Source organism: Rhinoderma darwinii, chromosome 11 (genome assembly GCF_050947455.1).
Source record: "Rhinoderma darwinii isolate aRhiDar2 chromosome 11, aRhiDar2.hap1, whole genome shotgun sequence".
NCBI lineage: Eukaryota > Metazoa > Chordata > Amphibia > Anura > Rhinodermatidae > Rhinoderma > Rhinoderma darwinii.
In genome coordinates this window covers 34,947,780-34,967,044 of record NC_134697.1, presented here as the reverse complement: position 1 = coordinate 34,967,044, position 19,265 = coordinate 34,947,780, and the positions used below count along the sequence as shown (strand labels likewise).

The window sequence follows — 19,265 nt, the reverse complement described above, 5'->3', positions numbered from 1 at the left end:
AATGCATTAACCCCTTAATGACAGACTAGTTTTGGCCTTAAGGCTCCGAGCTAATTTTTCAAATCTGACATGTCACTTTGTACTAATAACTCTGTACTGCTTATACCTATCCAAGCAATTAAAAAAAAAAAATTCTCGTGACATATTGGACTTTGTTAGTGGTAAAATTTGGTCGATATATTCAGGGTTTGTTTGTGAAAAATAGCAAAAGTTAGGGAGCATTTCGAAAAAATATAGCATATTTTTCTGATTTTAAATGTATCTGCTAGTAAGACAGATAGTAAGACAGATAGTAATTCCTCACAAAATAGTTACTGGTTTCACATTTCCCGTATGTCTACTATATGTTGACATAATTTTTTTGAACATTTTTTTTTTTTCTTTGACGCTACAAGGCTTAAAACATAAGCATCAATTTCTCATATTTTGAAGTAAATTTCAAAAGCCTTTTTTCATTTTTTTGGTTTAAGGTACCACTTCAGTTCTGAAGTGGCTTTGAGTGGCCTACATATTAGAAACCCCCATGAAACACCCCATTTAAAACAGAAGGTTTTACCAGAGAAATGCAACTCAATATTTATTGCCCAGATTCTGCAGTTTTTAGAAATGTCCCACGTGTGGCCCTAGTGCGCTACTGGACTGAAGCACCGGCCTCCGAAGCAAAGGAGCACCTTTAGGATTTTGAGGCCTCCTTTTTATTAGAATATATTTTAGGCACCATGTCAGGTTTTAAGAGGTTTTGTGGTGCCAAAACCATGGAAACCCCCCAAAAGTGACCCATTTGTAAACTACACCCCTCCAGGAATTTATCGAGGGGTATAGTGGGCATTTAGACCCCACAGTGGTTTTGCTGCATTTTGTAGAATTAGGCTGTGCAATTGAAAGTCACATATTTTTCAGATATAAGGGTACATATTTTTAAATTTTACAAGGAATAAAGGAGAATAAGCATCCCAGCATTTGTAAAGCAATTTCTCCTGATTACGGCAATACCCCATATGTGGTCATAAACTTCTGGTTGGACAAACGGCAAGGCTCAGAATGGCAGGAGCGCTATTTGGCATGTCTATTTTGCTGGATTGGTTTCTGGGAGCCATGTCGCATTTGCAGAGCTTCTGAGGTACAAGTACCAGGGGAAACCCCTTAAGTGACCCCAAAACTAGACCCCTTGAGGAATTCATTTTAGTTTTCATGGGGTGCATGCAACTTTTGATCAGTTTTTAGTCTATATTTTTTAAGAGACGTGGTGAAAAAAACTGTAATTCCAGTATTGTTTTTTATGCCTTTTTTTTTTATTTTATTTTTACAGCGTTCACCATGCGCTATAAATGACATTCACTTTATTCTGCAGGTCGATACGATTACGGTGATACCATATGTTTTATAGTTTTTTTTATGTCTTAAGGCATTTGCACAAAAATACTTTTTATAAAAGAATCCATTTACTTTTTGTGTTGCCATATTCTAAGAGCCATAACTTTTTTTATTTTTCCATCAGGAAAGCTGTGTGACTGCTTGTTTTTTGCGTAACGAACTGTAGTTTCGATGAGTACCGTTTTTTTATTCCATTTTTTGTGAGGTGAAGTGACCAAAAAATTGTGATTCTGGTATGGTTTATTATTTTCTTTTACAGCGTTCACCCCGCAGAATATATTATGAAATACTTTTGTAGTTCAGGATGTTACGGACAAGGCGATACCAATTATGTATAGTTTATTTATTTAGTTTAATAATAAAGGACTGATAAAAAAAAAAAGTAATAAAATTAAAAATCCCCCTTTTTCTCGTGTTTTTTTTGTCCCACAGGCCCTGACCACAATTCTAATAGACTGCACTACATGCGTCGGTCCAAATGGCTATTCCTCCCATCAAGGTACTATTAGGTCATGGAGCGTGAACGATGTGCTTATCATGACCTAATAGTACGTCCAGGAGCGACATTGCTCTGATTGGTTCGTGAAAATTCACGGACCAATCAGAGCGATCGCCGACCCGGGGCTGCTCTCATTGGCCCCAGGCCGGCAAGCTGTGCTCCTCTGCTGTCTCTAAGAGCGGGGATTACAGTCCCCGTTCTCTCGCCGCCTCTTTTAAATAGGACATTGCTCTGATTGGTTTGTAAAAATTCACGGACAATTCAAAGCGATCGCCGACCCGGGACTGCTCTCATTGGTTCCGGGCCGGCTAGCGGTGATGGTCAGCTGTCATCACAGTTCTGTCACCGTGCACTAAGACACGGTGACGGTTTGATGCCATGACGAATATATTAGTCATGGAGCATTAAGTAACGCTGCTCCATAACGAATATATTCGTCATGGATCGTTAACCCCTTAATGACCGCCTATTTTAAACCTTAATGACCAAGCTATTTTTTGCGTTTTTCCTTCGTCGCATTCCAAGAGTTATAACTTTTTTTTATTTTTGCGTCGACACAGCTGTAAAAGGTATTGTTTTTTTTGGGACAAGTTGTATTTTTTGATAGCACCATTTTGGGGTACGTATAATTTATTGATTAACTTTTATTAAATTTTTTGTTGGGGTAAAGGAAAAAAAGCATAAATTTCGCCACTCTTTTTTGCGTGTTAGATTTATGCCGTTTACTGTGTGGCATAAATAACATAACTTTATTCAGTGGGTCACTACGATTGTGGCGATACCAAATTTTATATAGGTTTTTTGTTTTACTACTTTTACACAGTAAAAAAACTTTTTCCAAAATTATTTGTTTTTGTGTCGCCATATTTTAAGAGCCATAATTGTTTTATTTTTACGCCGATGCAGCTGTATGAGGGCTTGTTTTTTGCGGGACGACTTCTAGTTTTTATTGGTACCATTTTGGAGTACATGTGACTTGTTGATCACTTTTTGTAAAAAACTTTTGAAGGCAGGATGAACAGAAACCGCAATTATGGCATTGTTTTTGTTTTGTTTTTTTACGGCGTTCACCGTGCGGGTTAAATAACATAATCGATTTATAGGTGGGGTCATTACGGACGCGGCGATACCAAATATGTAATGTTTTAAAAAAAAATATTGTTTTGTTTTTTCATTTTAAATTATTTTATAAGGGAAAAAGTGGGTTTTGCAATTTTTTTTTTATTTGGGATTTTTATTTATTTATTATTAACTGTATTAAACGTTTTGATAACTTGATTTTTAGTTCCACTAGGGGACTTCACTATGCGATCTTCTGATCGCTTTAAAGCTGGATTCACACAGAGTGTTTTGCAGGCGGAAATTCTGCCTCAAAATTCCGTTTGGACGTTTGAGGCAGATTTTCCTCTCCTTGCACGCCGATTTTCGCGGCGTTTTTCACTTGCGGCCATTGAGCGCCGCGGGCATAAAACTCGGCGAAATACGTTCTCTCTGCCTCCCATTGATCTCAATGGGAGGTCAGGGGCGTAAACACACGAAGATAGGGCATGTCCCTTCTTTCTCCCGCGATCCGGTTTTATTGCTCGCAGGAAAAAGACGCCTCCGCCTGCCATTGAAATCAATGGGAGGCATTTTCGGGCCGTTTTTGACGAGTTTTGTGGCTCGGTTTCCACGTCAAAAAACTCGTCAAAAACCTCGGTGTGAACATAGCCTTATAATACATTGCAATACTTCCATAGAAGCCATTGGCACCCTGCGATTGCAATTGCAGGGTGCCGATGGGGTGAGAGAGGGAGCACCCTCCCTCCAAAACCACTTGGATGTGGTGCTCGCTATTGAGCGCCGCATCTAAGGGGTTAAATGGGTGAGATCGATGTTGAAATCTATCCCGCCCATTTAGTGCAGGTGTCCGGCTGTCTTTAGATTAAATTAGATTCCACCTTAGTGTTTTTATTATTTTATCCTGTTGACTATAATTGGCAACTTTATTGTACGTGTCATTACAAGTTCAGGGAAATGTGTGTTTTTGTTTTTTTTTTACTATTAAATAATTTTATCATCCTATATATTTTATTGAAAAGAGACAATAATAGACAACCTTTCCAACATATTCTGGTCAAAGAGTATTCTTATGTTCTGCAAAGTCTGTAATACTATTGTATTCTATTTTCTTTTCTCTCTTATGGACTCCTATTCATACAACGCAAATGATGTGCTTAGGCTTATTATTTATGGTTTGCTATTTTTGTACTATTGCATCCTACCTATCCATGAACACACCATGCATGTTTTTTTTTCATTGAAAATCTTTATTAAAATATATTGTTAATTTGAAAAACCATAATTAATTCGTGCAGAATTTTGGACCTGTTTTTGTCATGTTTTGTCATCTCCTGGTGCCCATATTCAATTGCAGTCACTACTTAATATTATTACTATATTACTTCTAAAACCCATTAAATAGCAATAAGATAATAATACACAAAGCTTCATTAAAACGGAGGCGTGATTTCCAATTATTCATATGACTGCTTGTAAAATTAAAATGCTCAAGGTTTTCATCACTTTCTTAGGTCCCCTTCACATAAGTGGTCCATAAGAGAACTCCTGACGTACACTACCGTTCAAAAGTTTAGGGTCACTTAGAAATTTCCTTATTTTTGAAAGAAAAGTACAGTTTTTTTCAATGAAGATAACATTAAATTAATCAGAAATACACCCTATACATTGTTAATGTTCTAAATTACTATTCTAGCTGCAAACGTCTGGTTTTTAATGCAATATCTACATAGGTGTATAGAGGCCCATTTCCAGCAACCATCACTCCAGTGTTCTAATGGTATATTATGTTTTCTAACTGTGTTAGAAGGTTGATGGATGATTAGAAAACACTTGAAAACCCTTGTGCAATTATGTTAGCACCGCTGTAAACAGTTTTGCTGTTTAGAGGAGCTATAAAACTGACCTTCCTTTGAGCTAGTTGAGAATCTGGAGCTTTACATTTATGGTTCGATTAAACTCTCAAAATGGCTAGAAAAAGAGAGCTTTCATGTAAAACTCGACAGTCTATTCTTGTTCTTAGAAATGAAGGCTATTCCATGCGAGAAATTGCCAAGAAACTGCAGATTTCCTACAACGGTGTGTACTACTCCCTTCAGAGGACAGCACACACAGGCTCTAACCAGAGTAGAAAGAGAAGTGGGAGGCCCCGCTGCACAACTGAGCAACAAGACAAGTACATTAGAGTCTCTAGTTTGAGAAATAGACGCCTCACAGGTCCTCAACTGGCAGCTTCATTAAATAGTACCCGCCAAACGCCAGTGTCAACGTCTACAGTGAAGAGGCGACTCCGGGATGCTGGCCTTCAGGGCAGAGTGGCAAAGAAAAAGCCATATCTGAGACTGGCTAATAAAAGGAAAAGATTAATATGGGCAAAAGCACACAGACATTGGACAGAGGAAGATTGGAAAAAAGTGTTATGGACAGACGAATCGAAGTTTGAGGTGTTTGGATCACACAGAAGAACATTTGTGAGACGCAGAAAAACTGAAAAGATGCTGGAAGAGTGCCTGACTCCATCTGTCAAGCATGGTGGAGGTAATGTGATGGTCTGGGGTTGCTTTGGTGCTGGTAAAGTTGGAGATTTGTACAAGGTAAAAGGGATTTTGAATAAGGAAGGCTATCACTCCATTTTGCAACGCCATGCTATACCCTGTGGACAGCGCTTGATTGGAGCAAATTTCATCCTACAACAGGACAATGACCCAAAGCACACCTCCAAATTATGCAAGAACTATTTAGCGAAGAAGCAGGCAGCTGGTATTCTATCTGTAATGGAGTGCCCAGCGTAGTCACCAGATCTCAACCCCATAGAGCTGTTGTGGGAGCAGCTTGACCGTATGGTACGCAAGAAGTGCCCATCAAGCCAATCCAACTTGTGGGAGGGGCTTCTGGAAGCATGGGGTGAAATTTCTCCCGATTACCTCAGCAAATTAACAGCTAGAAGGCCAAAGGTCTGCAATGCTGTAATTGCTGCAAATGGAGCATTCTTTGACGAAAGCAAAGTTTGAAGGAGAAAATTATTATTTCAAATAAAAATCATTATTTCTAACCTTGTCAATGTCTTGACTATATTTTCTAGTCATTTTGCAACTCATTTGATAAATATAAGTGTGAGTTTTCATGGAAAACACAAAATTGTCTGGGTGACCCCAAACTTTTGAACGGTAGTGTATATAGGCATATAGTGCGATACGTCCCCCGAGCAACCCTGGTATACTGCTAGACGTACGTCCTTTTTTTGAGATCCCTCAGGATAAAAAAGATACAACGCCAATCCATTCGTCATAAAAAAAAAAAATAAAGTATACAGACATATGCCAGCAAAACATAGGCCAAAAGGACACACTATTGGCATCCGTCGGGATAATGGCGCCTTATTGACACTGGGAGCTATTATGAAGTACACACCAAACGTAGGCATAAACGTGGTGTGCAAGGGGCGTTACAGACATCCTTCCAAATTTACAATAGTCTGTAGTCCATTACCTTACTACATATGGGACAAACTATGGAGTCTATACTTGTAGACTATGTGAAACCACGATAAAGTTCTACTATCCTTAGTGCATAATGTTGATGTTGGGCAGCAGCCTGTTTATTGGTGGAGCTGACCTTGTTCCTAGTGCAGTACTGTAGCTGGGACAAGGATGTCTATATTTTGTAGAAGCAGCACATGTTTAATTGCATATTACTTGTGAAATCCGAGTTTATTCAAATAAGACTAATGTTTTGGTGGAGGAAACCATAAAGGAGATCATGCATACTCCATCATTGTTGGATTCGTATCCTGAACCTCAGTTCCCAGACCAGACATTTTACATCAGTGAATAGAGTGAAATTTAGCTTTAGTATATCATAATCATTGATAAATATCAGCACTAATTATAATAATAACCCAAAAATAATTAGTGGTCTGAACCACATATTCTCTAAGTACAATTAGTATAATTAGAAATTTAGATTGTAGGAGAACAGCTGCAAACATTGGTGTACAACATATTGTGTAAAACTGGAAAATGGGATAAACTAACATGCAAAAGATTATTTAAAGGTAAAAAAAACAAAGACTGCACTCTATAGGCTAACACAGGGGTGGGCAAACTTTTTGACTCGCGGGCCACAATGGGTTCTAAAATTTGACAGAGGGGCCGGGCCAGGAGCATTTGGAGGGAGTGTTTGGGCCGGATATACTAGTGTGTGCAAACCTCATAGCACAGTAAGAACACTACAACCCAATTTATTAACTGTCTTTCAAATGTGAAAAATAGCCCTTATCAGTTAATAAATTTGTCTCAAGGAATATGCAAGATATGGCATTTACATACTATTTCGCAGATACTGGGAGGAGGAAATCTAAATAGATTAAAATAACATACGCACTGTGATTTATCAAGAAAAAAGTTCTGTTGACTCTGTAAATTAGCTGCCAACCTCTGAGCAGTAGCCGCCCGTTCTTGTGTTGACTGCTTGCTAGCATAGTTTGCATGCTTCGTGGCAAAGTGACGGCTGATATTGTACTCTTTGAAAACCGAAGGGCTTAATGGTGACGTGAAACGAAGTGAAAATTAAAGTGAAATAAAGAGAAATACGCGCCACATTAACCCCTTAATGACCGGGCCATTTTGCACGTTAATGACTAAGGATTATTTTTGGTTTTTCCACGGTCGCATTCCAAGAGTCGTAACTCTTTTTTTATTCCGTGGACATCGCCGTATAAGGGCTTGTTTTTTCCGGGACGAGTTGTATTTTGTAATTGTACCATTTTTAGATGCTTACAATATATTGATTAACTTTTATTAACTTTATTTTAGGAGAGAATTGAAAATAAGCAGCTATTCCAGCATTAATTTTCACGTTATAAATTTATGCCCTTTACTATGCAGCGTAAATAACATGTTACCTTTATTCTACGGGTCGGCACGATTACGAGGATACCAAATATGTAAAGGTTTTATATGTTTTCCTATGTTTGCACAATAAAAACCCTTTTAGAAAAAAATTACTTGTTTTTGCATCGCCGCGTTCCAAGAGCCGTCATTTTTTTATTTTTCCGTCGATGTGACCGTATGTGGGCTTGATTTTTGCGGGCCAATGCGTAGTTTTCATTAGTACTATTTTGGGGTACATAGGACTTATAGATTAACTTTTATTTTATTTTTTATGGGGGGAATGGGAGAAAAGAGAGAATTTTGCCGTTGTTTTTTGCGGGTTTTTTGGACGCCGTACATCCGGCGGTTTCATTAATGTGTTCATTTTATTGGTCAAGTTGTTATGATCGCGGGGATACCATATATGTGTATGTGTTATTTGTTTTGACACTTTTACTGAATAAAACCACTTTTTGGGCAAAAAAAGTAGTTTTATTTGATTTTGACTGTAATTATTTTATTTTTTTTCAACAAACTTTATTTAACTGATTGACATTTTTTTTTTAAGTCCCACCAGGGGACTTCACTATGCGATGTGCCGATCGCATATATAATGCTTTGGTATACTTAGTATACCAAAGCATTATTGCCTGTCAGTGTAAAACTGACAGGCAACCTGTTAGGTCATGCCTCCGGCATCGCCAAACAGGCAGTTGCGGAAGACAGACCTGGGGGTCTTTGTTAGACCCCCGGCTGTCATGGAAACCCGACGGCGACCCGCGATTTGTTTGCGGGGGTGCCGATCGGGTGACAGAGGGAGCTCCCTCCCTCTGTCAAACACATTAGATGCCGCTGTCACTATTGACAGCGGCATTTAATGGGTTAAACTGCCGGAATCGGAGCGCGCTTCGATTCCGGCAGTTGCAGCAGGAGCCAGGCTGTGTATAACAGCCGTGCTCCTGCCGCTGATCGCGTGGGTACAGTCTCAGTACCCGCGCCATCACAGGACGGATATATCCGTCCTCCTGCGCGAACTAGCAGCTGCTGAGGACGGATATATCCGTCCTTCGGCGTAACGGTCAATGTGTTTTGAGTGCGCCATCTATTGGGAAATCGTGGGCATTGCAGGGAAAGGGGAAAAAAAAGGAGGTTTTTACTATGTTTTGGACAAGTTCGGCGGGCCGGATTAAAAAGCCTAACGGGCCGTATGTGGCCCGCGGGCCGTAGTTTGCCCATGTCTGGGCTAACATAAGCTTTGTCATCCTCATTGAATGGTGGTATATAATGACATTCATTTCTATATGGAACATTTGGTTCACCTCCTACTTGTTCAGCATGCTATTTGTTACAAAATAATAATGATATTTCCTTACAATTCCAGAGTGATATTGGAGGCAAGAAGATTTTGCAGCGGAAATGGACATCGTTCCTGAAAGCAAGGTTGTTCTGCTCCAGTCCATACTATGAAACCTTAAAGAGTGTTTACACCTTGGATGTGGGGAACTGGGAACTAACCACCTTCTATGCAGCCTTTATTTTTCAATGGTATGCTTTATTCTTTTTTTATTCGTACTAGATCCCTAAATGACCCTCTAGTATATTTTGTACGTTTTATGAAAGCGTGTGCTACTACGGTGACCAATGAGATAATGTGAAAAGGCCCAGATTCTTCAAAGAGCCGCGCAGGATCGATTTGTTTGGAACTTGCAGGCCATTTCTATTACCAACATAGTTATATTGTAACACAGCGCTGACTTTCAATAGTTTAGATGGAGATTACTTTTCTTTAATTCCCTTAGGCTACATTCACACGAGCGTGGGCAACCTCGGACGTGAAAAACAATCGTTTTTCACATCCGAGGTGCACCCGTGCGGGACGCGTTGTCACGGATTCCCCATAGACTAGAGTCTATGGAGGGATGCGTGAATCGCAAGAATATAGGACATGTCCTATTTTTTTCACGGACCCTTCACATGCTCCATTGAAACAATGGTTGTGTGACCGGCCCCATTGAAATACATGTGTCCGTGTGACGGTGGTTGTTTTAACGGCTGTCACACGGACGACTTATACACTTGTCTCAATGAGCCCTTAGAGTGATCGTTTTCTTCTGAAAAGATTGTTCTGAATTATGTCTCAATTTTTAGCCTGGTGTTTCCAATACCATCATTGCCATCCTATGTTTTTGTATTTGTTTCTATTCTTCTAATGCATATCTATGGAATAGCTTCACTGATGTGTATATAAATGATTGTATAATCTGTGCGTTTAGAGTATTAGCCCATCATCTTTAGAGTGCGCACCGTTACTGATCATAAGGATTCAGGGGGCAAAATTATTATTAGGTACACTTTTAAAGAGGACCTGTCATCTCTCCTATCATGTCTGTTTTAATAAATACCACATTGCCTATGAAATAACAATGCTGGAGCATCTTTTCTTAGAATTCTGCATTGTAACATTCCTCTGCTGCTCCTCAGAAATGTAAGAAAAAAATTACAATTGTGTGTTATTATTCCCCTGGTAAATGGAGAGTCTCTACACACACTACACACACTACACACACTGTCCAAACCGTTCTATACTATGTAGAAACACACCCTTTTTACTTTGAAAATAGTTATAAATGTATTCATATATTTCCAAGAGCAGTAACAGAGGAATGGCACAAGACCGACAAGAAGATGCTCAAGTGTTATTATTTTAAGATCTGCATATTTACTAAAAGAGACATGTCAGGTCCTCTTTATGGATGCAGGGCCCTTCATTATGAAGCTGTATCCACCGTTCCAAATGTTTGCTGGAATGTATGTATTCTTTTAGTATTGACTTAATATGTAAAGGTATTTAGTCAACCGCAACCGGCTGCTGAAATGGTTAAATGCCTGCTGTCCTAAATATTCTTCTAATCAGTAGAACATGACGAGTTCCTGACTATGAAGAGAATGTTTTCCTCTCGGTGTGAATCTCCGCGCTCGGCTTCCAGTTTTAAATATTCCAGATGTGTGACGTGTCACACGGAGAATATTTTCTGGGATAGAGGACCGACAGATCTGTAAATGTAAACAATCTGCAACGTTCATCACGCCGACGCAAATTCTATCGAGACATGGGTTAAACCAAAGAGAAAAAGGAAAATGTCTAAATTTGCGAACAAACGCATATGTATTATTTATAAAAATAATACGCCGAATCGAAAATGAGCTATGAGCTCCAACACCTTATGACCAGCTACTTATCCTTGGGACATCTGATTGTTTGGCTCGGGCATCATGATACAAAGTTTTTGAAAAATAAGCCTAAAAACCTCAACCCATGGCAAAATACGTTCTAATTGAAATGTCTAGCTCTAGGCATAAGAATACTTTTTTTTTGGTCTTCCTCAAGGCTTATTTAGGTAATTTTGTTTTTGATTTGAGGAGAGGGGGCATTTTGGAAACCATAAAAAAAATTTACGTGACAATTTTGCAATATTATTTGTTTTGCATTGTCCGATGATACCAATTTGTATGACAGGTTTGTGACCACAAAGTAAAGTACATTTCAGATTATTGAAAGCATATGAGTTCTTATTAGTAATGACTTGAGTGTAATAATAAGCAATCATTAACAAATGACAAATGTTATTTTTATCCTCATGGTGGATTTATGCCATCATAGCACCTGTTATATTTGGAATAGTGACTCAACAGAAGCCGCCTGGCACAGACTTCATACGACAACTCTTCATGTGGTGACAGTGCGGAGAGCGGGGGCCTATTGATTGAGTAGAGGCTTTTTCTGTTAACAGATGCCCAAAATTACTGCAAAAGAAAACTATGTGAAATATTGCCAAGATTTTAGCAAGCGACTCCTGACCAGACGGGATTTTGTTTGCTAATAGCTTGTGAATTATCAAGTAAATATTGAGGAAGAATAGATTCCTTACAACCCGCGCCCAGATTGATAAAAATATGTTTTTGCATCTTGACTGGCATAATTCATCTGCCATGGTTCTGAGATTTAATAGTTCATAAAACGAAAAAAAAAAAAAAAAAAAGTGTGAATCTTTTACTCTTAATGCTGAATTAGCTTTGAACCCTCATTGTCATTTCCACATAGATATAAATACATTTGTCCCGGCTCATTTTTAGTATATTATTAGTTTTGTCTAGAAAGGGCATACATAGAGTTAAGGAGTCTCCAAAGCAAATATTAAAATGGGTCCCTCTTCTGCTGGCGTTTACTACTAACGCACCCTATCCCACTTAGGACAGGAGGACTTGATACTTTTTTCGCTCTCATCTGCTTTTCACAATCTTTGGGTTAATTCCCCACACCCTTGTTTGTAGAACCTGTGCACAGGTTTTTACCACCCATTAAAAGTAAGGGATGCAGCCAACCTTGACTGGGCCCCTCTCTCTTTCTGTCTCTGTCTCTCTGTCTCTCTCTTTCTCTCTCTCTCTTTCTCTCTCTCTCCCTGTCTCTCTCTCTTTTTCTCAATCTCTCTTTCTCTATCTCTTTTCCTCTCTCTTTTTCTCTCTTTTTTTCTCTCTCTCTCTTTCTCTTTCTCTCTCTCTCTCTCTCTCTCTCTCTCTCTCTCTCTCTCATAGCGTAGATTCAGAGTATGTAAGCCCTTGGTGTCTAGATTGGTAAGAACAAAATATTGTGGTTGTTTGGACTACAAGAATAGCTGGGACACAGATGCATTGAGAAGAGGAAGGAGAAATCCAATATGGATGGATTGACCTTCATTAGTAGCTGCAGAAATGTGGGACTTCCATGTATCGCTTGTAGAAGAGCAAGAAGGTCCAAAACTATTGTAGGGATTCAATCTTTCAGCCACTCATTATTATTATTATTATTATTATTATTATTATTATTATTTTATTTTTATGTTGCATGATCTGTGGTCGGTTTAGTTTTCATTTTACCGATTTGAATTATTACTATAGTAATGGGCACCTTCGTGACAATTTGATTAGGTCTTTAGGTGTGTAGTGGTCTCCTGGCTTCATTTGCTTGACTGTGTTAAAGAGAACCTGTCACTAGGTCCTATAAGTTTAACTGGTTTACTGACCTGAATAGCACTGTCTCCCTGATTTCAGCACCATTTTCCTTTTTTTCTCCGGACTTTCCTGTTCCAGATATATGGCCCACTGTATTGTTGGCTCCCTCTATGCTAATTTGCTGTAGTTAGCCAACTGTGTGGAGCTAGCTTCCCTGCCTCTGATGCTGACCAATCAGCATGAGGCAGCTTGACGGTAGTTCACGCCCTGTTGTCTATTGACAGCAAATTAGTGTATAGGGAGCCAACACAACAGTGGGCCATATCTCTTTGGGGGAGGGGGTCCAAGACCAAAGAAAAACGGCGCTAGAATCAGGGAAACTGCGCTATTCAGCTCAGTAAACCAGTTAAACTTATATGACCTAGTGACAGGTTCTCTTTAAGTGTTGCTTCCACAGTCAAGCATTAAAGGGTAACTAAACGTTCAACAAACTTCTGACATGTCATAGTGACGTCAGAAGTTTTTATTGGTCGGGGTCCAAGCACTGAGACCCCCACTAATCGCTAAAATGAAGCTGCCAAAGTGCCTGTGTGAACTCTCAGCCACTTTGTTTCTGTTCTGCTTTTTCTGCAAAGTTAGGGGTTATAGACTTCCTATTGAGCCCGTACTCCGAAACATTGATTTCCGGAAAAAGCCGAACAGAAACTAAGTGGCTGAGCGCTCACACGAGAACTTCTGACGCTTCGTTTTAGCGATTGGTGGGGGTCTCAGTGCTCGGACCCCCACCAAACAAAAATTCTGACATGTCACTATGACATGTCAGAAGTTTGTTGAACGTTTAGTTACCCTTTAATGTTCTATGTCAAAAAGATACTCAGAAATGTTCTTTTATAGACCTAATAGTCAGGAGAAAGGCATCCCAGAAATATCATGCTGTGACTGTAGCACTTGCATTGAAGCTTATGTCAGATATCTTTTTGATTCATAGAATTTCCCGATAATAACGATCTACAGAGAAAAATGTTCCCACATAATAAATACATTTCACGATTCCCATTGGTCAGAATTGGGGGTTTACCAAAAACATTTGGATTATTGCTACTCCTTTTATCTTTTATTGGTTATAGCAATCATAGCATGTATATGGCACCTTCACGATCAGATCCAGCAGTCCGGCATGAATCCTTCCACTATGTTTTCAGAAGACCACTGACCGTGGTAATCTCTGATCACATTTTCTTCCACTTCTAATAATGCTCCTCACGTCCCACAATGTGCATTGGTACCCAGTAAGCATGGTAAACTGATTTTGCAATTCTTACTGCAAATTAAGGATGACTGCCGGCTTTGTGATAGAGCGAGGGTTAAAGTCTAGCTGTCCAAAATAATAAGATTAATTTTCTAGTCTGTCAAGGAGCTATTGGTCCATGCGATGTCACACAATAATGCAGAATTTCAAACCTTCCTTTGTAATTCTTTCTGTCATTCCCCTCCCCATCCAGCCACTTTCTTGCTCGCACGTTGCCTAAATTGTATAAGATGAAAATTTAGAGATGGAGCACACAAAAATGACTCCGAATAATTCTCTTGTTTATTTTCTTCGTTGTCTGTTAATCAGAACAAATTCATGTACATTACTTCATTGGAGCCGGATTCTAGAAAAATGTATCTAAATAAAGAATAATTGCTTATTCATTGTTCTGACGGTTACATTTTGGCTTTTAACCATTCTGTTACTTTACGCCTCGTCCATGTAATGAAGAGAATGGCTTTAGTGTTAGTTTGCTTTTTCTAGACCGGATTGAATTTTTTTTTTATTTCACCCATGATAATTGTTTTCTGCTCTGTTTACATCTCTAAACTCTTCATGGTCTGCTTAATTCCTTCTGTAGTCAAGTATCGTTCAGTGATTTCAGAGCTTTGTGTTGCCGACTCGTGGAGTGCTTAGTTAAATGGTTATGTCCCTATTCCTGTACCTAGGGGAAACCTGAAAATCTCAGCAGTCTGTCGCTATAGCCTACATGATATTCAGAAAGTATTTGAAGGGTCATATATGGAATATCAAGATTCCTCAAGGAAATGGACTAGATATAATGGAGAAGTTCCGAAACCAAGGCCTGGCTCGGTAAGTCATGATTATATTCATAGCTGTTTTCGTATCCTGATCCTTGGCCAATTAAAGAGTGACCGTATACGTTTCTATTTTCAAATTGCAAAATAGATTACAGGAACATGATTTGATTTATATAGAAACATTTTAGCAGGCAATTTATAAAATTACACGTGTCCCAACAATTGCTACCAATTATGTTTTGGTATCATCTCTTTGTGCCCAAGGCCGGTTTTTCAGAATGTGCATCCCACCTACAGGGAAGCGCTATTTGTTTACAGTGGTCGCTTGTTACAGTTGTCGTTCGCACAACAATGAGCACTTCCCTTTAGTGCAAGAGAAATGATCATTGGCTTCCTAGTACCTTCGGGACTGAGCCATTTTTTTTATTTTCGTTTTTCACTCCCCGTATTCCAAGAACCATAACTTTTTTTTATTTTTCCGTTAATAGTGGTGTGAGGGCTTATTATTTTTTTGCGGGAGGAGTTGTAGTTTTTTTGGTACCATTTATAGTTCCATATAATGTACTGGGAAACGGAAAAAAAAATATTTGCAGGCTGAAGTTGGAAAAAACTGTGATTCCTCAATTGTTTTTTGGGTTTTGTTTTTACGGCTTTCACCGTGCGGTAAAAACCACAATTTAGCTTTATTCTGTGGCTCAATACGATTACTTTGATACCAAATTTATATTGTTTTTTTTTTATATTTTACTACTTTTACTGAAACTTTTTGTTAAAAAAAAAATGTTTTGTGTCGCCACGTTCTGAGCGCCATAACGTTTTAATTTTTTTACCGATTGAGCGATGTGAAGGCTTATTTTTTGCAGGATGAGCTGTAGTTTTCATCGGTACCATTTTTTTGGTATGTAAATCTCTTTGATCACTTTTTATTAATACATTTTTGAGAGCGAAGTTCACCAAAAAACTGCAATTTTTGGCGGTTTACGGTTTTATTTTTTACGGCGTTCACTGTGCGCATTAAATAATGCTGTTTTGTAATAGTTCAGACTTTTACGGACGTAGCGATACCACTTTAACTTTTTTTATTTTTTAGAGTACTTTAGGGGGAAAAATGGGAAAGGGAGGGTTTTTTGAACTTTTAATATATAAACTTTTTTTTTCACTACTAAAAACTTTTTTCACTTTTTTTTACACACTTTATTAGATCGCTGTTACAATACACTGCAATACTAATGTATTGCAGTATATTGTCATTTTTACAGGCTTCTGTTCAGCCCTGCCACAGGCAGGGCTTAGCAGAGGCAGAATGAAGGCAGCCCCTGGGGGGCCCTCCATTAGACCCCTGAGCTGCCATGACAACCGTCGTCACCCCCCGATCTCGATGATGTAGGAGGGTGCCGCACCACTCTTTTCAACGCCTCGGAGGCTGCAGTCGCGATTGACAGCAGCATTTGAGGGGTTAAACAGCCAGGAACAGCGCGATCGCTGCTCCTGACTGTTAGTCCCGGGTGTCCGCTGTAAAATACAGCCGACACCTGCAGCAGTGCGCTCAGTTCATAAACGTGCTCCAAACATCACCCCCCGGACATAATAGCGCGTCTGGGTGCACGAAGGGGTTAAAGATGTTGTCCGGTTTAGCAAATGAGAATTGTTTTTTGCATAATTAAATGTTCTACAACTTCTTATTCAGAAGGAATATTCATTGTTTACTTCCAGTGGATAAATAAGTTCTGTCCATGGTCATGCAGTGAACACACAGGTGCTGGGATTGTTACAGTTAGGGTATGTGCACACACACTATTTACGTCCGTAATTGACGGACGTATTTCGGCCGCAAGTCCCGGACCGAACACAGTGCAGGCAGCCGGGCTCCTAGCATCATACTTATGTACGACGCTAGAAGTCCCTGCCTTGCTGCAGGACAACTGTCCCGTAGTATAATCATGTTTACAGTATGGGACAGTTGTCCTGCAGCGAGGCAGGGACTTCTAGCATCGTGCATAAGTATGATGCTAGGAGCCCGGCTGCCTGCACTGTGTTCGGTCCGGGACTTGCGGCCGAAATACGTCCGTCAATTACGGACGTAATTAGTGTGTGTGCACATACCCTTACATGTGTATCAGAGCTGTGTCTTGTAACGATCCCAGCACCTGTGTCCATCACATGACTAGGGACAGGATTTTATCCACTGGAAATATATGAAGGTTCCTACTGCATATCAACAAGAAGAGATCTTGAATACCGTGAGGAATTAATATAGAAAGTATATTGGTAAATTGTATAACTTAATTAGAAAAAAAAAAAAAAAATCACATTCATTTGCTGAAACCGGACAACCCCTTTAATGTGTAAATTGGCACACACATTTCTGTTCAGGTGTTAGGGATAAATTACTCTTTTAGGCTGGGGAAAGGCTGGCCGTAGTATACTGTAGTGGAATTACAGACCGGAAGTCCAGAAATATGTATGCCTCTTAACTTCTTTATCTACCATATGTTCAGTTTTGGGAATCTCCATAAACATTTCTATACATATGGAATAGGAATAATATCGCCCACAATTTATATAAGCTTCCTTTGTGCTCTAGATTTTAGTGGTATTTTAATAAAAACTATATTTTAAACAGCTACAGGTTATGTTATTTATTATGCAATTGCATCTTCCTAGGAAATTTGTAGCCCTGGGTAAATCCATAGATTACACGCTCATGACTTCAACTTAGCCCGATATCTCACTAGAGTTTGGTGGATCCTTATGCTGGACAGCCGTTTTAGCTGCCCATGTGCTTGCCCAGGAGTGATAGTACACTGAGGATACTAAAGCAGGGTGTGGCACTAACGCAGGATACAATTAATTGTAGCGATCACTGGGGCCAGGAAATCTGAGGCACTAGGCAAAAGTCCCATGACACATTCCCTCGTGCCCGGTGCTAGCATCACCACTGGGCCTGCCTGTTGTAGTTGGAATAAAGTGATCACCTGTGATTTTTATTTTTTTTCCCGTGGCTAAAAACAGAGGTCATGTGGGTCAAAACAAGCTCACTGTTTTGTTAGGCCAACACCAGTGACATCGAGTTTCCTTCATGGCACAGGCATGGCTGAAACATCTCTCAGATGTGAGGGTCTACCCAAACAACATCCTATATAGTAACTCCCTGGATCCCCCTGTGAGGAATGCTTGGGAGTAAGGAATGGGATAATGGGCTTAACTGCATTTAAATCTGAACGTTTTCATTTTTAGTAGGATTATGATTTAAACAGTCGCTGCATTTCTGTATTTGTAATTAATTTTAAAAAGTCTTTATAATATTATGTACATATCGAAATTATTGTAAAATTTGGCAAACTGGATGAACACGTATTTATGATGGACTTTGTATTTACAGAAAAAGTTCTAAAATGGTTGCCGTTTTTCGACCTTGTGCTTCGTCTGCTTTATTTGTTTGATGTTATTTGAGTAAAGGCTGAAGTGACCAGATAAGGGTGGCTTTGAATGTCTTAGTAGAAACTGTTGATGTAAAGCTCCATCCTAATATGTTAATGGGAATCATAAATTAACATTTTAATATTTTCCCTAACTGGATTTTTTTCTCCTGACAGTGCATTACAAATGAATTTCGGAACGGTGGCTACAACTCTTCCCAGGATCTCCCAAATATTGTTCTTGACTTTGTGAAACTCCATCCTCTGGTATCTGAGGCGGTCAAGCCAATTGGTGACCAACAACTTCTCTCCAAGAAGAATATCGTATATACCCGTATCGCCGTAGATAGAGTAACAGCCTTGTATAACAAAGAGTATGATGTGCTGTTCCTAGGGACAGGTCTGTATATATTTTTTCAACTCGTTTTATTGAACTCAAAGCTTGCAATAAAGAATATACAATGTTCCAATATATCAGACATCAATGAATTGAGAATGATTACATATTAGTCAAATCATCGTATTCACAACACATAGTACACTTCAGAAAACAGGTCGAGAAACTATTGACTATGACATAAGTTGAGCGAAGTCCATATACAGACATGCATAAGAAAGGTGCAAAAATAATAAAGCACAATACGTAATGATCATATTCAAACCGTTCTATCACTCCCCACCCTCCCTTGTCAGTCTCTGTAATAAAGAGTGCATAGTGTTTCCTGGATCTAAGGTCGTAGAGGAGGACAACCAACCATCCCAAATTTTCCCAAACTTGTGGCAACATTTCCTATTACTGTACACCACTCTCTCAAACGGAATGACATTATTAACCAGAGACTTCCATTGTGTAAGCGTGCGAGGCCGATCCGCCATCCATCTCAAGGCTATAGCTTTCCTAGCCAGAAATGAAGTTTCTCTAATAAATATACGAGTGTGAAATGGCAAACTCTCCTCCTGCAGCAATCACAACAGAGAAAT

The 19,265-nt window shown here is 39.2% G+C and overlaps 1 protein-coding gene across 3 annotated transcripts in view; it reads left to right on the top strand.

Annotated features, from left to right (window-relative positions):
• The window catches only part of SEMA4G (semaphorin 4G), a 189,467-nt gene that overhangs the window by 129,784 nt on the left and 40,418 nt on the right, over nucleotides 1-19,265 (top strand). For all 3 annotated transcript variants that reach the window (XM_075841054.1, XM_075841055.1, XM_075841056.1), the window contains 3 exons: nucleotides 9,185-9,348; nucleotides 14,773-14,917; nucleotides 18,462-18,684. In XM_075841054.1, the coding sequence (XP_075697169.1) occupies nucleotides 9,185-9,348; nucleotides 14,773-14,917; nucleotides 18,462-18,684 (532 nt within the window). The remainder of the gene's footprint in view (nucleotides 1-9,184; nucleotides 9,349-14,772; nucleotides 14,918-18,461; nucleotides 18,685-19,265) is intronic.